Genomic DNA, 24,870 nt, shown 5'->3' on the forward strand with positions numbered 1-24,870 from the left:
TACAGATCACATTAAGTATTAGCATGTAGAAGCACTCACTATGTTACAGAAAAAAAAAGCACAGGCTTTTGATTAAAATAGGTGTGAATCCTAGCACCATGTATTACTTTGCTTTCTTATTAGCATCATAAAATTATAAAATGCTAATTATAAAATGCCTTTTATAGCACTTCTTATATGTATAAGTACTTTACATATATTATCCCATTAATTCTCTCAAGAGCCCCATGAAATAGGTCCTATTATTCCCATTTTTACATACAAGAAAACTGAAACAGGGAGGTTGGTTAACTTGTCCCACGTAGCAAAGCTATTATGAGGCAGAGCTGGGATGTGAGTCTGGGTGGTCTGGTTTTAGTCTGGCTCTAACCACTAACCCATGCGGCCAATCTAAATAATGACGTGACAGGCTAGTACAATGCCTGACCCACAGAGAATTCTTGACAAACACTGGTTTCCTTTTGCACTTAATGATGCTTGGGTGACAATGGTACATGCAAGTGGTCCTGAGGTCCATCATTTCCTGACTACACACCCACGCCATATGGACTCCGTGAAATGGAGATCTTACCTGTATGGTATACTACCCTCCTTCTCATATAAGCAGAATTTCCAAGAAAACTAGAAAAAAAAAATCAAACCATTTTAGCTAGCTATTAATTCATCCATTCAAACGGGAGCTAGATAGATCTATTTTTTCTTTTGTCGAATCATTAAAATGTCATTACACAGGGCCAAGGGCAAAGGTAGAGAGCTCCAGTTTTGTTCTTTCAGACCCTCTGGTTGTCTTTTGATAAATCCTAGCGCATCAATGCTGCTGTCTATTACAATCAGCGTGGTTCGCACTGTGTAAACTTGCTCCAGCTCTCCCTCCTCTCTGATAATCTTGGAAGCTCTCCTCTCACGGGGATGTTGCTGCAGTTCCCTCTTTAGCCTATCATTCAGGGAGGAACAGTGTGAAACACTCTCTCCAAATATAGCTCCCATCTCTGCAGTGCTGTTGGCTGGCGCCGGCTTCAGACCTGAAAAGTACATGTGCTTACAACTACTGGGGTAGACAGACTTCTTCATAGTTCCTCCAACTGGGTTAATTCTTACATACGTATCTTTGTTGGTACCAGCATGCTTTTTCATTGTTTTCTTAAAAATTTTTTTCTAGTTTAATATTGTTTTCTATTTCAATAAATACCATGTGTCTCCACTGTCAGCTACACAGGGGTTCTTGAATTACGTACTGGTGCATTACCAATATTTAATAGTCATATTTAATAATGATGTCTTTGGCATTTACCATGTGCCAGGTTCTATACTATATGCTTTACATGCATTCTCATAAGATTCTCAATAAATTTATAGCAACAGGACAACAAAGAATTATTGGGCAGAAGATGCCCATAGTGCCACGATTGAGAACTCTGATCCAGAGAGAGTGGTCCTTCAATCTTTCACAGATAACTTTCCTCCCAACCATACATATCACCTGCTGTGTGGGTCTCCAGTAAGGCCATAAACTCTTGGGGCTTTGTGTTTTTCACTGATAAAATAACTAACTCATACGTTTTAATCCATAAAATAAAATAATTAAACTTGATGATCTCTAAAATCTTTCAGAAAAAGTCTGTTTTTGTTTTGTGGTTAATTAAAAAAAATAATATCTGGGTAATTTTGATAATCCAGAGAGAAAAAATTATAAATCCATTGGTCTACAGGCAGACATAAGTTCACATTGCAAGGGTCTTCTGGGCCAGCTTACCTGGGGAGATTTGCGCAGATGGTAAAACAGTGTATGTACGTTAGGAAAAATATTTTAAGGAATACTGACTACTAAGAATCGTACCAGTGAAAATACTAGGATTTATGTTAAAATAAGCAACTAAAGGGCACACTAAAAATAGACGAATTACCAAGCACGAAGAATCACAAACGCAATTAAAGAAAATCTTATTTAAAATCAAGGGGGTAGCAATTTAATGAGCAGTCAAAACTGCTCTGGGATTCTGTGAATCAGGCAACATCCAAGCCCAATTAAAATTCTAAACTATATACTATATGTACATGTATACACGCACGTTTTTAAAATTCCCATAGTGACAGTAACAGGGTTATCCTTTTATTCTGACCTTAAAATATCTTTCAGGTAAATGGGATTTATATTGGTTTGCAAATATTCATAGTAATTACAAATTTAGGAAAAATCACAGTAGGATACATGTAAAGGAAGTGATTTATTTATAGAACTCAAAGTCACATTTAGGGGTAGAAATTTGCATAGACCCATTTACTTCAATAGAATTAGCAGATAGGAACCTGACTCAATTCTCTAAGAACATCAGCGTTTTTAACTAATGGGAATTAGTCAGTCTGAGAACTATTAACTATCTTTAAGCCAAAATATTCAGAAAAGGACTCAATATAACCAAAGACATTACCATATCCACAGAACACAAGGTTTGACTTGTGAATTAAATCTACAGCAGTCTGTACCTTATACGTCCCTAAGAAATATTTCTCAAGCAATGAAAGAATTGTATTGCTGCAAATATACAATTTAATAACAATGGTAAACAATAAGTTACCTAATATTTATGGGAAACAATGTTTTCAGACAGATTATCTTTAAAGGAGTTTCTTTTTGTTCCCCCCTCATAAAAAAATACATTGAAACGTAAAAATTAGTAGAGAGTCAAAGAAATCCTACACGCCTCCTAATATAGTTGAAAGTGATATAGATCTGGATTAAAATATCGGCTTTGCTTTTGTCCATCTGTGACTCTGGGCAGGTTCCCAACTCAGAGGATGTATAAAAGGAGTGAAATACGAAAGACACCTAACGCAGTGCTTAGAGCCTTGTGTGTTCAGCACGAGTGCTGATTCTCCTCGTTCTAACATTTATTCAATCCAGCAAAGATTTGCTGAGTTGCTCTAATGAACAAGGTGATAAATTTTAACATATGGGCCTGGAACCAGAAGAGGTGACTTGCAGAAAGGATGTCCTGGCTTATTCAAAAAGAGAATTTTCCTCAGTGGTCTCCTATGGAAGGAGAAGACAGGGTGTGGGAGACACCGAGTTCAGTGGCTACTTAGAACAGCCACGTGACCCTCACACAGTGGCCGCTGAAGGCTCCCGAGCTAGCGTCCAGCCATCTCACTTGAAGCTCTTTTGTCGAAGCTCCACAGGCCCCGGTCCCCGGGGAACTAGTGTCAGGACTGCTGTCTGGCCCTAAGCTCATGAACACCAAGGCATGGTCTGACGTTGCCCATCACTGAGCTGCTAGACACCAAGGCACTGGCAGGTGGAAAGGGTCAGGTCATATTCACTGCATTTGAATCCTTCTGCCCCATGACCTTGACAACTTAGGTTTTAGATGATCTCGGGTTTTTCTCATACCTTGGGTTTTTCTCAGCCGGCAGCGTGTTAAATAATGGCCAACACTATGCGCTTATAGATGGCTTGCTACTTGGTGTTGAGATAATCTTACTGAAACTGGCTGCTGGCTCCAGAAGGTCAGTGCGTCTGCTTCACCAGAAATGCCCACTCCTCTGAAAAAGATGGGAGGAATCTGGGCTGAGAGTCACCCAGAAGCATAGGACAGTGGGATGAATGCTCGGTGACAGTGACCACCCCCACCCCCGCCCCAGTCAGTCAACCTAAGTGACAAACACATCTTTTTTAGCAACATGGTGGTTACCAAAGAGGCCACGCAAGGTAATGGCCTATTTTGGGATTATTGCTCCTTTAAAGAATATGTCCCATCTCAGTTACCAAAAATCAATCAAGGGCCAAAGTTTGAGCTGTTTTTCTGTTTTCTTACTTAAATTGTTCTGGTGGTGAAAGTGATAAACTGCAAACAGGAAACACAGAAGAATATACTTGCATGACTCAATGAACTGCAATTATTTTAACACGCCAGTGACAGCATGTGCTGTTCCAGTATCTTAACCTACTCATAAATTTCATTTTAATGCCAAAAATATCACTTATTCTGGAATGCACAAACTGTGCTGTAGTAATTATGTGCCACCTTTTCAAAGACTAAATACAAAAATAGCAAGCAAGCTCATGGTTATGCTCCGGTTCAAAATGAGTTCTCCCTAGCTTCACTAAAGAAAATGGCTTGTTCTCTTCTTACCTACGATGTAATGTATTTTTCACACTCTAAGTTAATGAAACACAAAAGTCTTTTTATGAGTAAGACACTAAGATTTACTTAATATAGTACCTCAATAGAGAAGAACATTGATTAGTTTCAAACAGCAGTAAGCCAAATTATGACTCATTTAGTTTTACCAAAGAGAGTAAGACTTTCTAATTTTAAAGGATCGGGTTTTAATTAGGTGAATGGCTTTTCAAGATAGTCCCGGAGGTCAAGAAGATGGAAGAGACTAATGACTTTTTAATCTGCAGACTTTGGATTGTAATAAAGCATCACTTCATGACTCTTCTGAGCATGGCCCTGTTTGAGAGGAACACTGACCTCTCCTGCACAGGTCTAGTGTTTGCAAGGTGAGCCTCAGAGATGCTGATCTGTTCCTTGAAACATTTGGTCTAAACTCCAGGTACCTCCCACCAAGTGAATGGCATCCAGATGGTCATGATTAAGCAGAACGATTAGCTAACATGACCACAGATGGAGAGTCATTCAAGACACTGGTGCTAGTGCCCAGTGTAACAGGCTGGGTGTGGACAGCGTCTTCCCTCAGGAAGCTCACAGTCTAGCAGGAAGGACAGCTAGGTAAGAAATTAATCTCAGTGAAGTGGAATCCATTTCATATAATAAATGCATTTAGGAAAGGAAGAAAGAACAAAGTAATGATACAGTAGATGTACTTTCCATAGAAATAAGCTCAAACTGATAAGGATAATATCACCTAATTGCTTCAAACTCTCTATGCATGTAGTTTATCAGGGCTAAAAAGTAAAGGCATGCAAGTATATGAGAGATTAAATTCATTCCAGAGCAAACATCAACTGCTATTAACAAACAACTATTGTAACCAATGCCTCTTATTCTGACTTCACAGAAAACTTGACCTTTCTGTTACAGTTCTCTCATTGCCCAAAAGGTCACAATTTGGCATATCTCACTGGTCATTTGCTATTTACAGAGACAGATTCATTTTAAACTATACAGGTAAGGTTTATGATCAACCTCTAAGATTTCCTTCTAAAGTAACACTTGGGTCCCCTTGGAGTATCAGGTCTACCAGATGCCCATCTCCCTAAAAACATCAGGCAGCACTATGTATGTCCAGCTACTTCTTCCAGATTTCTTTCTGTGTTTGATAACAGCTAACTCCAAAGGACATTTCTGTTCTATAATCTGTAAAAAGTCCCCTTGCAGAACCTCCAAAGCAAAACTCCTCAGAACAGAGAAGCACTTGCTTGTAGGTCTTGGGGAGTAGGCAACTAGGTCTCAGAAACACTGGTAGGAGAACAGGAAAAGATCTCAGGATATAATGACTCTCAAGGGTCAAGTGTGGGTTAGAAAGTAGATGAATCCCTCAGCACAGGCCCAGCAAGACTCGCTCTGCTGTGCATAGGAGAAGAAATGAAGTTTGTAATCCCTCAAATTAAATCTTGCCTTCAACATAAGGCAAATAAAAAGTATGGAATATAAAGTCATTACTCCATCCCTCAAGTGAGTGATGCGCCTGACAACTGCGGATGGGTTCATATTCTATCATTCACTAATCCATTCATACTTTCAATAGATATTTACCGAGTGCCAGGCTCTCAGAATACAGCTGTTGACAAGACAAGAACCCTGTCCTTGTGGAGCTTACATTTTCACAGGGGTGACAGACAGTAAACAATTAATGAAAGATGTAATATAACAATTTCAAGTAGTGATAGTATGAAGAAAAATAAGGGAGGGTGAGGGAAGAGAGGATAAGTAGCAGATGAAGTTTTTAATGCGGCCACGGAAAACTCTGACGAAGGGGCGACGGAGCAGAGTCAGCAACGCTAGGGAGGGGTGAGCCAGGTGAGTATCTGAGGGGAATCTGCAAAAATTGAGGGTGGTGCCTGGTAACTCTCCCTGTTCACAAAAGTAATAAAACCTCATGATTTTATAATTACCTTTTGTTGGAAGATATTTTCCTCAGGGTACAGGAGGCATAGAAGCAAGCTGAATTTTCAAAATGAGTTGGTTAAATAAGGGAGAAATAGATAAATGTCTCCCAGATAGTCTTGTTTGGGAGTCATCCTCACATATTTCAGATGCATAAAGAGATATCTGCTGTGTGAATAATAATTCTATCCAAAAAGTTGGGGGGGAAGAGGGTTCCAAAGGGCTTGAGATAGCAGCAAGTTTGGTGTATTTGAGGACCAGCAAGGAGAAAAGAGGGTCTGTAGGAGGGTGAGAGGAAGTATGGTTGGAAAAGAGGTGGACAGAATACAGGGGCCAAATCAGGTCACACCCTGGGGGCTACAGCAAGAACTCTGACTTGGTCCAAAGTATGATGAGAAGCCCCTGGAAGATGTAAGCAGAGGAGTGATGTCCTTTGGTTTTCTTTTTTTTTTTTTTTTTTTTTTTTGCGGTACGCGGGCCTCTCACCGTTGTGGCCCCTCCCGCTGTGGAGCACAGGCTCCGGATGCGCAGGCTCAGCGGCCATGGCTCACGGGCCCAGCCGCTCCGCGGCATGTGGGATCTTCCCAGACCGGGGCACGAACCCGTGTCCCCTGCATCGGCAGGCGGACTCCCAACCACTGCGCCACCAGGGAAGCCCTTCTTTCTTTTTTTTTTTTAAGTGTGTTCTATCTGCTATACGGGGAACAGATTGCAGGGGCAGGAATGGGAGCTGGACAGCAGCTGGAGGTGATAGCAGCAGTCCAGGCAGAGATGATGATGGCCGGGACTCAGTGGGTGATAATAAAGCTGGTAAGATGTAGTCCGATTCTGAATATGTTTCTTCTGACAATAATTAGAGTGAACATATATTCGATGCTCAGAGCTGCCCCTTTGCTGCGTCGTGTAGTGTAAGAGCTCATGACAGCTGTGATAGGGACCCATGAGGCTCATTTCACAGGTGGAGGCTTAGGTGAATCACATGGTTCCCGAGCTCCCAGGCCCATGGTACTCCTACCTCTTCTGCGAGAGGCCTACAATCAAGATAACGAGCATTTAGCCTCTCAGTGAAAATTTCACCCAGCAAATTCAATATAATTAAAATTGTCCAGGCATTTCTGACTCATTATTGTGCTCTTTGACGGGTTTACAGAATGTGTACTTTCCTCCACTTGCTGTGTTTGCCATTTGTTTGTCTTCGTGCTGGTCTCCAAAATTGGGCGATTATTAGTGAGTCAGTAATTCATGTCTTGAGGTAATACTTAACTGCACCTACTATCAGTTTTCATCGTTACAATGAACACATTTTAAACGTCTTTCTTTTCATGGAGGATTTTGATATCGTCAAAGGAAAAAGTACTCTTCCTTAAATAACTGAAGAACCACGGGATAGAAGAACCAGAGGAAGACTCTGGATTCACCCAGCGTGGTGGCCGTCAATCCCGGCAGCACCTCAGAATCATCTGGAGGGTGCCCTCCCACCACCAGACAAATCAGAACCTCTGCAGGTGGGACCTGGGAGTCTGTAATTTTTAAACTCCCCAGATGATGCTCACGTGCGACCAGGATGGAGAAGCACTGATCTAAACCAAGTTCCCCTCCAGGAGCCTCCTGCTTATCATGTTGAAATGAAAGAAAACCAAATGAAAGAGACCAGAGAGGGGAAGTGACTTGCCAATGGTAAAGCCAATTTGAGGCAGAACCGCAACTGAAACCCAAGTTTCCTAATTCCCTGTTCAATTTGCACTGAACATCCCCAACACACAGAAGAATCGAGGGGAACAGTGGGGGTTTCACCAACTGCAATCCTGATGATTCTATCATTGAGGCTTTTTTCCTCTTTTGATTCTCCACCTTCTGTGCCAAAGCTGTGCCAGGACCCTGCAACGGCACTGTCAGCTGACAGATACTCTTTCTCCTTCAAAGGACAGCCATACTAGGGAGTGAGCATATAACTGAAGACATCACTAAATGGGCTTAAAAAACAAGACAAAACGAAACAAAACGACCCTGCTCTATAGCTACACATGAATAGCTTTTGACTTACTAGTGCCATATTCAGGAACTTGATCTAAGAAAGTAATCACGGAGACGCACCGATTTTTAGGCACATACAGACATTTACAGCAGCGCTATTTATATGTAGGGGGAAAGTAGAAACATCACAGAAACGTTGAGGAAGTTTCAACATGCGCCTTTAAATTTTAAAAAGCTACAAAAACCTATGCAATATATTCCCAGTTTGGTAAAAGTAAATATGTAACCACAGAATGAGAAAAACACTAGAGTTTAGTGGGTGAGTGGTTGAGTTATTGAGGTTGTCTTCCTCCCTTTTTAAATGTCCCATACTTTCAAAATTTTCTATAAGGCATATGTCTTTCATTTTAAAATATATGCTCACATATACACATATGTATTAAAGTTACGGGACAATAAACATATGCACAGAATTGTATTTGGTTACAAAATTTTTGGATACCCTGTAACTTCTGCTTGTTACTGGTATGTCTTTTTTCTCCTGAGTTGAAGGGCATGAACAAGGCTCCCACTTCATGTCATATTCTACACAATGACTCAATTATTTTAACAGGAGACTCAAATTAGAATCTCCCTGACCTCATTTATATAAGTCAAAAGCTAAGAAAAAAAATGTTAGTGTCATGAAATATTTTTTTCATGAAATTAGAGACTAACATGTTAACGTAGTCCATCTTTCCAGTCTTATTTAACAGACCTTAAGATTTACTGAGCGCTTTCCATTTCCACCAAGGACCATTCTAGTCTTTGGGAACTTTACCATGAACAAAAACTGTCTAAAACCCTTGCTTCTTGTAGCCCTTACATTCTGGTCGGAGGACACATGCTAAGCGTAAGTAAAATGAAGCAGGGAGAGGGGCAGGGTGTGCTGGGGATGGGAAGGGGGAGGTATGCTGCTATCCAAATAGAGTAACTAGGAGTGCCTTAGTGATGCGGTCACGGAGAAGTGACCTTAGAGAGGCACAGTCCTTCGTATCTGGGAGAAAGAACATTCCAGGCCCCTTGGTAAATAAAGGAGAAAACACCTTGATAAGTAAAGGGGAAAACATCTTTTCTCTTCCGCTATTCTTTGGGTCATTTGAAACTACATGCAGGTGTAGTCAGTTCACGGTTACAGAATGGCCAGGTGAACATCTTCTGTAGAAAATCGGGACCAGGGAAGATAAATACTTATGGGTAAAAAAAGGCATTTGTATAGGTTCACTGACAATACCTCTGAAAAACCTCATGTGTTTGCCTTTTCAATAGTGCTTACATGGACTGTGTGTGTAAAAAACCATTTATGATGGAGAGCTAAGAGGCTGCACTGGTTAATAAGAAAGAAAACGTTTCCTGGATCTTACCTAATATATGAGCTCTTTATATATCTTTGCCTGGAAAGAACATGAATAAGCCATACATTTAGTGCAAAAATACTTTCTTTTTTCAAATCTATAGCATGAAATATATGTCCATACACTGAATATGGAAAAGCCTGACAATCTGATACATAAGCTTTAATTTTATGACAAATGATGCTTATTTCTACCGAAACAGATTTTCTAAATACTGCTATTTCATGGAATAGACGAGATTTTTTAAAAAACATGATACTTGTAGAAACCAATTTATAACCAATGCTTTTGAAGCAGTAAAAGAAAATTTTCCTCTCATCTAGAAAAATAAAAGAACTAGATCTAATACTAGTCATTAATATTTTTACTTCAATCTATAAAGCACACTTATCCCACCACAAGTTAAACTGCCAAGTGATTAACCCCTCAAAGTTTAAAATAAAAGATGATAGTATACCTATAGACAAGGTTTCAATTTAATAGAACCACCATAATTGCAGCTTCGTAGAAGAACAATAACACAGCACAAGGCAGCCTTATTTCTCTGGATTTTATATCACCACAAAATCCTCCAGATCTGAGATAAAATGAAAGTCAAATCCTATTCAGGTTAACTCAAATTTAGCCTCTCTCAATTCACATGATCAAATACACAGAATTTCAGCATCACTTCAGTCACTCAGTAATAAGTGAAGGGCCTCCTTTGAGTATATACAAAATGAAGTATCTCTTCTGGGGATAAACTGAAGACTGTCAGGGGCTATCAAAATATTAAGTTCTTTATATACCAAGTTTCATGTCCAAAAATGCAACAATAAAGGTCAAGGTCTTCCTTTTAAAAAATTGAGACTGGTTTCTAAACAAATTAATATTGCATTGGAAACATAATCAGTCCTTTCTAAAAAACTAAAAGAATAAGTTATAGAGTGCTGGGTTCTTTCAGAATCTTTCCTGATTTCATGGTCATAAAATTCCTTCCTTTTTGAGAAGCCAAGGGATTTTTAAGAACAGGCATCAGGAGAGATGAGGATGAGATTCTTACTAAAGATTAGAAGATAAAGGTAGGATTCCTTCCAAACCCCCAGATACGTATTTCTATGAGCTGAAATGAGTAAACAAACCATACAGTATCTTTTTTTTTTTTTTTTTTTTGGCTGCGTTAGCTGCGCGCAGGCTTTCTCTAGTTGCAGCGAGCGGGGGCTACTCTGTTGCGGTGCGCGGACTTCTCATTGCGGTGGCTTCTCTTGTTGCGGCGCACGGGCTCTAGGCGTGCAGGCTCAGTAGTTGTGGCTCACGGGCTTCGTTGCTCTGCGGCATGTGGGATCTTCCCGGGCCAGGGCTTGAACCCGTGTCCCCTGCATTGGCAGGCGGATTCCTAACCACTGCGCCACCAGGGAAGTCCCCAGACCATACTGACTTACATTGTCCATAATGTTATTTAACACTGATATTGAATTATGGCTTTTAATGACAAGAGCCTGGAGTTCTTGGCTATTAGATATCTGCCTGCGGGTAGAGAGCCAGGTGAGGAGGTACAGTTTAGCACCAAATAAATAAACAAATACTAAGTGAGGTGGGTGATATTGCTTTGGCCTGGGAGATTAAGACCAAGCATAAATAAGTTTTCTATATGTATCTTAAGAGGGAAACGGAATGGAAACCAAGGCTGTTGCTAAGAAATGTTTCTTAAATATCTAAACGATAGAGAATCACAAGCTCTCAGGCTTGGGAAGACCCTTCCGTCATCACCCATCAGAACTCTGGGCATAAATCCTGTGATCAGTTTCCACCTGAATGCAAGAGAAAGCTTCACCTCCCAAGAAAACCTCTTCCATCTCTCAACAGTTCTAACTTTATGAGTTTTTCTCCCTTTACTAAAGCAAGTCTGCTTTCTATAACTTCTCCTCACTAACCCTAGTTTGACTCCATAAAGCTGAGGTTCCAAATACATAAGCCTCAGGGTTGAGGCCAGGGGCACATAGGAGCAGAGCTGGCCGAGAGCCAGGCCATAAGTAGTGATGGGGCTTTGGGCCAGGTAATGGGCACACTGTTCCCCTAAACCGCCAGCCACTGCTCTGCAGGGACATGGGCCCCTGTCATCAGATTTTCTCATCAGAAGCCAGAAATTTGAATTTCAGTAAAAATATCCTGGGTTTTGAATATATAAGGAATAAACTGTGGAGTTCAGGCAGCTCTTAGAGCTCAACTAATTCAGACCTTTCATTTTATAAGAAACTGAGGTCCAGAATAGAAAGTGATGGACCGAAGCCAAATGGTTCATCAGAGGTCAGTCTGGAGGAGAGCAGCCCCAAACACAAGGTCCCATCTCTCCTGTCGCAAAAATGCAGTCTGCAAGGCTTGTTTTTTCAGCTTAAACATGGTTTGTCTTAAGGAAGAAAGGAGATTAAGAGAGAAAAGCGAGCTACCTCTTCCAGTTATGAAGGAAGAAAAAGGCCCTTCAACCAAAGTGCATTTGGGTGATAGATGTGCTAAAGTATTCGGAAATGGGCATCAGCTTTAGATCACTTCCTGTCTCCATTATGAAGTCATTACTGTCCACAGCTAGTCTGTATAGTATCCTCTCAAGTTGAGAAAGTATACGGGGCAGCAGCTACAAGCAGAGACTCAGGAGACATTGCTCAGGTTTGCAAGCCTGGCTCCATCACTTACTACCGGCATGACCAAGGCACTTCCCCTGTCTAAGCCTCAGTTTCCTGGACAGCGCCAACCACAGTACCTACCGCTCAGTGTTATCGTGAGAATTAAATGACCTAATACACAAAGTGCTTACAACATGCCTGACGCAGAGTAAGCACCACACAGGCAGAGGGCTACCTTCTGCTGAAGAGAGGTGAACATATTACTTAAAGGAAAATGTAAAACAAAACTGCACAAAAATACTCTAGAAAATATGAGTCCTGAAAAAAAAAAATTCTAGCAGCTAGTTCCTTTACAGAGGTTAAGGCAAAGGTGGACTTCATTCGTTAAAGCAAATGTAACATGAACCCACGAATTAAAATCTTAGCACCCACTTACACAGGAAAGAGCCTCAGTACATCTACGTTTTCTCCTCAAACCTTGGAGAAGGTCCTAGAACACATGAGATATACTCCATCTTGGGTTCCTCCTCGCCAAAGGCTGAGCTTATTTTCTGAATAGTTACTGCAACCATCTCCTCCCTCGCTCCATCTCCAAGTTACTATTAGGAATCCAGTCTCTCAAAAGTTCTTCCTAGATGTTTAGTTTCCTCCTTTCCCTTTAACTATGTACTAGTGAAAGATGAGAAGATAGCAAAGCACACTCTTCAAAAAAGGAAAAAAAAATATGCATCATTTCTTCAACATCACAACTCAGACACTTAACCACCTCCAAACACTTACTGATCTACCATGTTTATCATATAAATATATGTAATCCATATATAGATACATCTCCTATTGCTCCAATGAGATTTCAGTTTAACCCCAGAGAAAGCACAAATGCCGCAGGAGAATCCTCAAATATTCACCAGCCATCAGAGGGAGCTGGGACACCCCGTCTCGAATCACAGAAACCACAAAGAGAAACTGGCACGATGGCTCTGGTGTCTAAAGCAGGAGAGGGTCAATACAGAGCTCTTTCCTAAGGCTGCCAGAGCCTCGGTGACCCCCGGGGTCTGGTGATCCTCGCAGGAGCTCCTGTGTGTCACTGTGTACAATGCCTATGAGAATTAGCATGTATTGACAGCTAGGCGCCAGCTACAGACGCAAGCACTGTACGTGTGTGAACTCATTTAATTCTCATACCAAACAACTGAGGCTCCCCCATCTCACAAATGAGGAAACTGAGGTCCTGAGAGGCTAACCTGCTCAAAGATCCACAGTGAGGAAGTAGCAGAAGCAGGACACAAACTCAACGGGCTGGTGAGAGGCTAAACGGCTAACTTACCACTTCCCAAAACTGCCTCTAGAAATGGCTGCTATCACTTCCCTCACGGTTCACAGGCATCTGACCAGCTCCAAAGAGATGGTTTAGATCTGGATGCTTTTTTTTTTTTTTTTTTTTTTGTGGTACGCGGGCCTCTCACTGTTGTGGCCTCTCCCGTTGCGGAGCACAGGCTCTGGACACGCAGGCTCAGCAGCCATGGCTCACGGGCCCAGCCGCTCCGCGGCATGTGGGATCCTCCCGGACCGGGGCACGAACCCATGTCCCCTGCATCGGCAGGCGGACTCTCAACCACTGCGCCACCAGGGAAGCCCGGGTCTGGCTGCTTTTACCTGTACCTGGAAGTGTACTTCTGGGGCTCTCAGGTGGAGGCTGGATTTCTACATAGCTTTTTACTCAAGCCCTCCGGTTGCTCTTTCACAAAGCCAACCTGGGAAGAAGTTCTCTAAAGCACGAAAGATGCAGTTCCTCACATCCTTTTAGAGGGGACATATAAAGTCTCTGGTCCATGGGCTTTATTTTTCCTTCATAATTGGAAGAGGTAGATCTCTTTTCTCTATTAATCTCCTTTCTTCTTTAAGACAAAACGTGTTTGAGCTGAAAAAACAACGGCGAGCAAGGGAAAAAGGAGAAAAAGGAAAAGCAGAGGAAGAATTAATATTATGTTAAAAAGTAACTGTTAGTCCTCGGAAACACAAACAAAAACGGCAATGAAGACACCACTTCACAGCCACTGGGAAGGCCAAAATCAAAGATAGATAACAACAAGTGTTGATGAGGATGTAGAGAAATGTTCCACCTACTACATGTTCCTCCTACACTGCTGGTGGAACTGTGAAATGGTGTGTTTCTTTGGAAATCAATCGTGCAGTTCCTCAAAAGGTTAAGCCATACAGTTGCCGTATGACCCAGACTTTTCAGAAATGTCACGCCTGGCTGTGTACCCAAAAGAAATGTCCACACACAGACTTGTACGTGAATGTTCACAGAAGCATTATGCATAATAACCAGAAAGTGGAAAGAACCTAAGTGTCCATTAATTGATGAATTTTGAAAATGTGGTATAAACATAGAAGGAAATATTATTGGGTAACAAAAAGGAATGTAGTACTGAGACATGCTACAGCACTGACAGACCTTGAAAACATTATGCTGGTGAAAGAGGCCAGTCACAGAAGAACACATATTACTTGATTCCATCCATATGAAATGTCCAGAATAGGCAAACAGAGACAGAAAGGAGATTAGTGGTTAACTAGGGCTGGTATATTGGAGAGTAATGAAGAGTAACTATTAATGGCCACAGGGTTTCTTACTGGAATCAGTGGTGAGGGTCCTCAACTCTGCTGGCAGAGGAAAAGCCATTAAACTGTGTACTTTAAATGAGTGAACTGTATGCTATGTGAACTCTCTCTCAATGGGCTCATATTTTTAGAGAGATTTGAAAGAAATGGTTACAAACTAAAGCTACTAGTCTATCCCAGGATAATCTGTGTCTTTGTGAATGAGAAACCATAATTGCAGAAGTGTCAGAAACCCAAAATCATAAGCGGGAAAGGAAAAATCAGAAAGAAAGGCTCTATGGAAAGGGGAAGGGGAAATGATTTCTATTTAACTGAATTTCAAGATAGTGGGTGTGTTGGGGTCACATCACCGCAAATGCATAGATATTACACAGTGGGGTGCATAACACTAAATTCAGACTTTCTCCTCACCCGAAAGCTATCAGTGCTGAAAATAAAGGATCTAGAGGAGAGGTAAGATTTTTTAAAAATGCAAAGGCTGATGTTCACTTTTTGGAGACTGAAGTAAAAAGTTCACAAGTGTAAGGATCCTCTGTTATATTGCATCCCATGTTCACAGAATAAGAATATTTGATTAGCATCTAAAATGTACACCATTTCCTAAGATAAATTTGAGTCAGAATTCTAAATTCAACTAGAAAAAGTAAAGCCTTCACATTCTAGAGCTAAGTGTAACATACTGACAGCCAGACCAGCGCTGGCACCGGTTCACATTCAGGTAGAAAGAGTTAAAAGTTCGCCAAGCCACCCTGTCATGGATCTCCTTATAATGAGACTTTAGCAGAAATCAATGCAATCTATGACTAAAGTGAATCCAGTCTCCTAAAGTGGCAATACACCAAATGATAATATGGAAGCCTCACGGCTATTAGCAGATACAACGTTAACACATTTTTGGAAACAGAACAGTTAGATAGTAGAGAATTTCCTTGACATTTTTTTAGCCTAACTTTCAAATTATCACCAAGCCCTTACATCTTAATCAAGCATCATTTGTGTGGCAAATCAGCTTACGGCTTCCTTTAAAAACAGGCGAGCCATTAACTGACCCAATGTGTTGGCAGTTCTTTTTAGACAGGAATAAATGATGCCTCTTAACTTTGTGCTCGAAGCTGCAGAGTTTGATTTCACGCATATGCAAAAAGAAACATTTAAAGGATCCTGCAAAGTCAGCTAACAATCTTCTGCGAGTTTAAAGAACAACAACAATAACAAAAACCCTCCTTCACACTCCCCCCACGGAGGTTTATATATTAAATATGCTTTTAAAGATACTTTACATGACTTAAAACGCTCTTTCCATAGTCCTCCAAATCCTTGACTGTCATAAAGTTTAAGTAGTGCTCTTATGACTCAAGGTCAGAGTACAGTCTTTTCACTTACAAAACTGTTGAGCTCAAGAAAGTATACCAAATGTTCCTCAGTGCTCTATCCTAACTTTTCCAAGAAGTTAACTGTCCCTTCCCCTCTTCATGAATTAGTGCACTGCATTATCTTTGGCCCCTGTGTTAGAAGCACTGACCTTTCCCCACTCCACCTGTTTGCATTAGGGTTGACAAGTTCCTTGTCTGAAACAGCTGGTGTTGACTACCAAAGGCAAACCCACTGTACATTTCCCTAATAGGTGACATGAGCTCTGGGAATGAAAACTTGTCCCCAGAGAATGCACCACCCTCCATGTAGCCAAAGCCTGGTACTCCATTTCAGTAGCATTAACTGTTTATTTTCTTTAAAAGCCAGATTTTGGTAATGTTTTGATTCGGTGACTCCAGTCAGAAAATGCATCTGTCACTTCCACTCCCTCCTTCTCCTTCCGGATGCCACAGCCTCAAACCCAGCAACCCCTCTGGGGAAGGAGGGCAAGGTTCTCCGGACGCACAGAAACAACAAGTAACCCTGGACTCAAGGAGGCAAGGCTGCTAAAACGAGCTGCTTTTGCTGACAAGCCTGGGGAGGACTTTGTTGTTCCTACCACGGAAGCACTGTTATGTCAGGCATACAGGGAAAGAGCGAGTTTTAGGACAGTCATGGACTTCTCATCCCGGCACCCTGCAATCACTACGAAAAGCTTATTCTTTCTACCCTGAAATCTTCTCGCCATAAAGAAAACCTTCATCATATTTAACCTCCCAAGCGGGCAAAGGATAATGCAACACTGTAAAAGCAGGCATATCTTTACGGCCACCATGCTCTTGGTGGCTTTTTGAGGATTGTTACTCTTTACCATCGTGCCCGCCTGTCAGCTCCTCCGGATGACAGCTTGGCAGAGCACAGGATTTTCGGTATTATTTATGACTCGCGTCAACCCAGCGGGCGGCGCGGGGCGGGGTCGAAGGAGCGGTACTCAATCTCCCACGAAGAGCTGAAACCCGACTTGAGCAAGTCGGCAGTGACGAGCGCCAGCACCAGTAACCCTACCCGCCTCCTGATACACAAACGCCGGCCTCAGGAGTATACCTGATGCACACACCCAAGTGAAGAGCTGAGTTATCGGATCTCCCGGTTCCAAACAGGTGCGGGGCCGCTCACTAGCCGAGAACAACATCCGAACCCTACCCCCACACCCCACCTACCAGATCCTCCTCGGAAAAGTTAGCCCCCCTCGGCCAACCTTCGTCCGAGTGGCGCGATGCTAATTGGAATGCATTCTCTGGTGCCCCCAATGCTGTTAGTCCTCTCTTCTTTGTAAACCCCACGAAGTGACGCAGAGCAAAACTTAGTAGGTCCGAGGAACAGAGACGCGTCTTTCGCAAAGCACGGACTTCGCAGGAAGGCGCTAGGAGGCAGGCGCTGGATCCTTCTCGGCGCCTCCATCCTCCTCTGGCTCCCCTCCCCCGCCCCGCGCCCGCCGGGGCCGCTTACCTGCGTGGGACATGGTGATGGTCTCGTTGTTGTTGGAGCCCACGTTGAAGATGACCACGGCGGAGGCGTTCTGCAGGAACGCGTTCCGGATCTTATCCCTGTACGTGCAGTTGCCCTTGGGGATGAGGGCTATCCAGTTCTTGCCGTGCGCCGGGGAGGCGAACTTGGTGTTGGGGTCGCAGGCCAGGCGGTCGTGGGCCGAGCTGGCCATGACCACCTCCCCGCGGGCGTCCTGCTTGGGCGAGTGCTCCCCGTAGCGCCCGCACTCGGTCTTCTCGGTGTGCAGCTCGGCGGTTGTGCCGCCGCCGCCGCCGCCGCCGCCCGCCGCCCCGGCCCCGGGGTCCGGCGCGGGCTCGGCGTAGGTGATGTTCACGAAGGCGGTGTACCATTCTTCCTTCTCGGCCACGGTGAAGTCCAGGCAGAGCAGATGCACGAAACAAAAGGAAAGCAGCCATGTTGAGAGAGCCAGGCTGCGGCACGCTTGGATGAGAGACATTGCCATCTTTATCCGCCGGGGCCCCCTCCCCGCCCCCGGCGCGCTCCCCCCGCGCCGTCCCTCCTCCCCAGCCCCGGCCAACGCCGGGCCGGCCGCTTGTCCTTCTTCTCCTCCTCCTGCTCCTGCTCACTCCCGGGCCCGAGGGGCCGCGGCCGGGACGCGCAGCCGCCGCGGGGACCGGCTTCCGAGCGAGCGGGTGGCGCCGGCCCCTTCCCTTTTCAGCCGAAGCACGGCGGTTGCATCTCGCTTCGTGGGCGCCGGCGGGCCGCGGGCGGAGGGGGCGCTCCGGGCTTGCGGCGAAGTCCGGCTGCCGAGCGTCCTGCTCCTTCGCCCGGCTTCTCCTTCTCTCATAGGGGTGGCAGGGGGCCCGGGAGCGTGCGGGGTGGCGGCCCGGCGCCCTGCAGCCCCGGCGGGGGCGGGCGCGGCTGCTCCGAGCCCGGGGTGTCGGCGAGGAGTCCCGGCTGCCGTCGCCGAGCGCTGGGGCGTGCGGGTCCGGCTGGAGGCGCGGCGGCCGCCCCTGCTGTGCGCCGGGTCCCTCAGGCTGCGCCCGGCACACACTTGCCACGGGAGGGGCCGGCTCGGGGGTAGCGGGAGAAAGCCGGCAGAGAAGAGTACGCGGTCCGTGTGTGTGTGTCTGTCTGTATATGTTTGTGTGTGTGTCTAATGTGTGCGTGCAAGGAGGAGCTTAATGTGATGTCAAAGATTCTAGGCTTCTCTTGCCACGCTCCCTCGGTCTCTCTATGGGCAGCAGCGACCCCTGCCGGGTCTCAAATTCAACCTAATCTGCGACTTGGTCCAGGTGGAGGCAAAAGGGGAAGCGACCCCTTGACCTATGAAGAGAGGAACAACTTCCTGCGTCTCAAATGTAGAGAAATGTGTGTATCTCTCATAAACAACTTTCCCTAATTACCCATCCTAGGGCCAACTGGTAAGATTAGTTGGTAGCTGGGTCCTCCGAACACAATGCCTGGAATATCTAGGGCAGTGACTATCAAATTTAAATGTACATCACCGTCACTGTCACCAGTGTGTGTGTGTGTGTGTGTGTGTGTGTGTGTGTGTGTGTGTTAAAACTCAGACTGATGGGCCCTGCTGCAGAGTTTCTCATTCCGTACATGTGAGGTGGGTTCCAGAATATGCTTTTCTAACAAGTTCCCAGGTCATGCTGATGCTGCGCTGTATTAGAATGAGTATAGAAATGGGCTTCTTTCTTACCCTCTGGCAGCAAACATGTGGCATTTGTTTTCCTCTAGAATGAGTGTTTTCTAACTCTGTAAGAAAAGAAATTGGGTGAGCTATTTCTTCACTGTGTTTATTCTGGTTGTCATGACTGGTAACAGAGGACTTAGAGCAGCAATAGAGCCTCAATAGGCAAGGCAGGTTTTTTGGGTTATTATTGTTTATAGGATATTCTCCAGTTGTGTATAGAGCTTACAACTAGTCAGTGGAGAGTACAGCCCCTCTAGAGTCGTGTTCTTAAAACTTTGACACAGCACACTTCCTTACCAGTTAAATGTTTGAGTGGTTATCTTTTCACACCAGCAGTTTCTCTGGCTTGAGATAGCACGTCTCAAAAGCAATTTGTGTGATGGTTCTTAATCACCCACCTTGTACTTCCCAACTGGCAATCTTTCAGAGAACTCAGGACCCATTCTTGATGAAAACAAAAGTCCACCTTTTCCCCAGGACCTTAGTTAGCATGTTTACAGAAATCTGTTAATGGCTGTCCACCAGTACAACTGCTGTTTTTCCAGAAGCAGTAGGAACAGCTGGTGGCTGTTAGGGGAGAGCAAAGAATCCCAGCTATACCCAAATTAGAAGCAGGCAGAAAAAGAACTACTTAGAAGCATTTGTCTCTATGGTATTGGATGTGCTGGGTTTCTGTATTTCCCTAACTTATTCATTTTAGAAAATAGGCTTCTAGGCAATTGGGACAGTGCTTTTTATAGTGCCTAATGCCAAAAAGGCAAAAGTGAAGAATGCCTGGCTGCTGGTTCCTGAACCACCAGAGATCTGAGTCCTTTGCCTAAAACCCCCCAGCAAGGTTTTGTACATATGTCTCACAAACCAAAGTGGTTCCCCATATCTCTCTGTCTCTTAGCAGTTTTTCTCCAGCCACAAACTTAGTGAATCTGTGTCATTAAGAATGCACAACTACCCCTGTCGTTTTCTTCCCTTAGAGGAAAAGTTAGAGGCTGAGGAGATGGCAGGATCAAGGAGGTAGCATCCTGGCTGAGAGATTGATTAATTACAGGGACATTGGGCAAATAAGTAAAATATTAAATATAATGGGAGCCAGGTTTCTTAGTGTGGGAGAAGGAATTTACGAATATGGAAGGAAAGAAAGCTATAAATGTTATCGAACACAGGTTCTGCTGCTGGCCACTAAAAAGCCAATACCCGAGAGACAGGTGTTGGTTGGAAAGGAAAGGTTGCTTTATTCAGGAGGCCAGCAACCTGGGGAGAAGGCAGACTCGTGTCCAAAAACCAATTCCAAAGATTCTGCTTGACCATGAAAAGTTTTAAAGGGAGAATCATTTGGGGAAGGGGTCAGGGTCTTCATTATCTTCCCCTGTGTGCAGACTTTTTTTCTGATTGGTTGGTGGTGAGGTAACAGAGCTGGTGGGCGGAGTTCCAGCAAGATTGTGCTCAGCCTGAAGTTGCCATCCTCCACCTGGGTAGGGGCCTTAGTTCCTGCAGAGGAACTCAAAGATATTGTTATATACATTCCTTGAGGAGGAACCAGGACCCTGCCCCGTTGCTGCACTGCTGTTTCTTGACTGCGCCTCCTTTGTTTCTTTCTCCTTCCCTGATAAGCAACTATTTGAATCTGCCCTTTGGAACCCAGGGAAGGTCGAGGAAGCTGAATGAAGCCTATTTACTAAACAAAAAACGGGAGGACACGGAAAGGATTTGTACCCAGGAGGGCCCTACAGGATCCTGTTCAGCTTCATAAAGAACCCTGAGGTGTTGGATTGGATTCAAAATGAGTGTGAAATCATTATATATATATACACATATACACCATAGCTATTTTCATTCAGAGGCCAGAGCAACGGACACATCAAGTGGCCAGAAGATCTTGGTTTCTAAGTACCATCCTCCATGAAGTGGAACCAGGGCTGATTCTAGTACTTGGGCTGGGAAAGTACAAAGTAAGCTTGGAAACTTTTATAGGAAGTGCTCAAAGCATGATGGGAACATGCTAAAAGGACACATGAGCCAGCAGGAAGGAGCTCCCACTGGCCAAATCTGGGACAATTTGAGTGTCAAAATAAATTGTGATAGTAACTGATTACAACCTATTGGATAAGACAGGAATCCATGAATCCATGCCAATATAAATGAATAGATAAATAATGATGGAATAAATAAATAAATGGAAAGAAAAGGGAGAGCTCTTCCTTATGGAATAATGCCAACGAATAAGATTGATGGAAATAGTAAGTCACCATTTGGCAATGTTGGTTGATTCTTGGCAGGACTCCGCAGTGGATGCCAAGGCTGGTGGGTGGCTGTTTGATGTGAAGCAGGATGTCAGCTTAGTCTTAAAGCATCTTCTGAAAAATACTTATTGATCAAGGGGGAATTTACTGGAAAGAACCTGGAAGACACCAAATTGACCAGGTGATCAAGATGGGCATCATCAGGAAGGGAACGAGTCACACATGTGCCTCCTGGTGTGATGTGCTGAGTAGAGCACAGCCTCTTTTCTGTTGTGTCCTGCTCAGAATGCACAGCCTGAGTCTGAACGTGGAGAAACATTGGATGGACCCAGGGTGAGAAGCATCTTAAAAAATGACAGGCTCATATTCTTTAAAACTTTTCAGCTCACGAGAGACAGAGAAGGATAGAAAAACCAATTGATCCAAATTGAAGGAGACTTAAGAGGCGTGACGACTAAATGCAACGAACAAGTCTGGATTGACTCCTGGACCAGAGAGGAAAAACAAACAGTTGGCAAAATTGAATGAGGTCTGTGGATTGGATGGTAGTGTCCTATAAACGCTGATTACCTGATTCAAATGTTTATATTGTAGCTATGTAGAAGAATGTCCTTATGTGGGGAATATGTACGCTGAATTATTTAGTAGGATGAAGCATTCTGTCTGCATCTTGCTCTTAAATGGTTCAGAAAAGAATAATGGTAATCTCTAAGATCTTGATTTCCGCTAGCCACTATTTCAGAGGAGCTGAAGTCCAATTCATGATAAACTAAAAAGTCCATTTGGGGCGTGGGTCTTAATTTGTTTCCAGCCTTGTGTCGGTGATTCTCCTCCAGCACAATACTCCTTCGTTCCAGTAGTGCTACTTGAACCACTGAGCTGGGTATCCAGTAGGGACTGAAACAGATAAATTTCATAGAATCTACATTTTGGAGCGGGAGAAACAGACAAATTTTCAGTTGTAGATTATGCCAGCCAATAACAGTTCTATGAAGAAAAAGGCAGCAGAGTGGGATCAACTGCTCGGTTTAGGTGAATTGTGAACAGAATCCTGAAGGACGTGAGGGATCCATGTATGTATTGGGGGACGGGTTGTATTAGGAAGAGAGCACCATACACACAATGGCCCCGAAGGGAGATTGTATTTGATGTGCTTGGAGAATGGCAGAGAGACTACTGAGAATGGAGAAGTGTGAGAAAGAAAGAGTGAAGGAGGTGAGATCAGAGAGATGAGAGGCCTATCGACTCTTTGGATTTTATTCTGAGTGACAGGAAAAACCTTTGGAGAGTTTGAAGCCAGGAAGTGACATAGTCTGACATGCAGACTATGCATGTTTAAAAGTTTATTCTGACTGTATTGGAGCCAGTATGGAAGCAAGAAGAACAAATAGGAGCTATAGCCGTAATTCAGAAACAGAGGATGGTGACTTATGCCAAGAAGGTGGCGATGAACACGGTGAGAAGTGATTGGAGCCTTGATGTATTTTGAAGATGGAGCAGACAGTATTCTCTGGTGCATTTGAAATGGGGTGTGAAAGAAAGAGAGAATACCAGAAGAACTCTACCATTTGGAGCCTAAGCAACTGGCAGAATGGAGGGGTCGTTTTCTGAGATGAGGCAGATTGCAGGAGGAGTTGGTTGGGATGAGTTTTGAATATGTCAGGTTCAAGGTGCCTAGAGATATCCAGAGGGCAAATTCATGTAATTTGCCTCAGCATAGAATTCCAGAAGGAAGATTATTGGATCAAAGCACACGAACGGTTTTCAAGTTATTAGCACATAGTTTGGCCAGATTGCTTTTCCAAAGGTTGCCCTCACTTAACACACCATGCCCCAGAGTAAAGTGAGCTCCTTCAAGTATTTGTTTTTGAAATATCACCAGAATAAAGTAGCCCCGATGAAAGATCTCTACAAAAACAAGGTCTGGGCCAACTCCTAGGTACATTCCTCAGAAACTTCAGCAAAGAGCAACACGGCAAGTAAGCAGAAAGGAAAGCAGCCAGATGGCAGTGTGACCTGGCCACATCATTGGAAACATTCTGATCACTATCACCCATGAACACTAAGCACACACTACCATGGTCACAATGGTAATAAATTCATATATATCCACAGGTATTCTCAATTAGTTGGTTGAAGAATTATAGTAGGGGCCTATTTTGAATAAATTTAATCCCTTATCCATACATGTTCAATAGAGGACAAATTGAAAAATGATTTAAAAGCATTTAAACTTTCTTTAGAAAAAAAAGAAATATCACCAGAACACAGTTTCATGGGGAGTCCCCACCTGAGGGGGAACTCTCTCTACCAGCCAAGCAGCCCAGGCCAGATAGAACGAGAAGGTCTCCCCAGGTCTCTTTGGTGTGTAAAGGTATTCTTGTTTTCATAAATGGTAGAGGCAGAATTGACTTAAACGTATGCACCCTATGTGTGTCTGAGTCAGAAATAAAGAGCAGCTCCAGCAAAGAATAGCAGGGTCCCATTTCTCCAAATGCCAGCAAATGAGACTTTACGAAGCTCTCAGTCTCGACGCTGCTTTGCATTGGCATATTGCCATTCATGTGCGCCGCCTGTTCAAAGGGCATTCTACCATAGACTTTAAAAGATGGATTAAATCATTTGAAAATACAATTCCTCCTACGTATACACGTTTAATGACTTAATAAAAGTGTTTTTTTTTTTTTTTTTTTGCGGTACGCGGGCCTCTCACTGCTGTGGCCTCTCCCGTGGTGGAGCACAGGTTCCGGACGCGCAGGCCCAACAGCCATGGCTCACGGGCCCAGCCGCTCCGCGGCATGTGGGATCCTCCCAGACCGGGGCACGAACCCGTGTCCCCTGCCTCGGCAGGCAGACTCTCAACCACTGCGCCACCAGGGAAGCCCGATATTCATCATCTTGTTTGTTAATTGACTCTGATTTGTAACTTCACTTTGTGTGCCTCTGGTTAATTCCTTTGTTCACTTCAGCTCCCGTGAATCATTTTTACCTCATTTGTGCTTTCATAGACAATTTACCCTGCTATACCGTTGGGCTGTATTGCTTCTGTGAGACCACGTACTAGCTCTCCAGGCAAAGTAGAAGAACTTTCATAGTCCAAAAGTCCCTGTAACTTCTGCTGCAAGTACAGCAGATGGAAATGGAAGCTTATGGCTGTGTTTTTTTTCTTTTTTTGGAGAATGTGCATGAAACTAATGATATTCATTTCTTTGATCTTTATTCCTTTACTAACTCTCCGAATTTCAAAACAGGATACTTTGCTAAAAAATAACCTTTTTTTTTCTTTTTTGCTCCTTTGAATTATCAAGTGAGTTCTACTTATTTCAGTCTTTGATATGATTTTGACAGTTAATTTGGACTTCTTTGTCTTTCTTATTAACCACATCCCCTTCCAAACAA

The 24,870-nt window shown here is 43.6% G+C and overlaps 1 protein-coding gene across 1 annotated transcript in view; it reads right to left on the reverse strand.

Annotated features, from left to right (window-relative positions):
* RNF150 (ring finger protein 150) overlaps positions 1-18,060 on the reverse strand; it is a 245,283-nt gene extending 227,223 nt beyond the window's left edge. Inside the window, exon 1 of the mRNA XM_004263590.4 lies at positions 17,530-18,060. Coding sequence (XP_004263638.1) covers positions 17,530-18,031 — 502 coding nt within the window. The 5' untranslated portion in view covers positions 18,032-18,060. The remainder of the gene's footprint in view (positions 1-17,529) is intronic.
* Between the last annotated feature and the right edge of the window lie 6,810 nt (positions 18,061-24,870).

The sequence above is a fragment of the Orcinus orca genome, chromosome 4 (genome assembly GCF_937001465.1).
Source record: "Orcinus orca chromosome 4, mOrcOrc1.1, whole genome shotgun sequence".
Taxonomy (NCBI): domain Eukaryota; kingdom Metazoa; phylum Chordata; class Mammalia; order Artiodactyla; family Delphinidae; genus Orcinus; species Orcinus orca.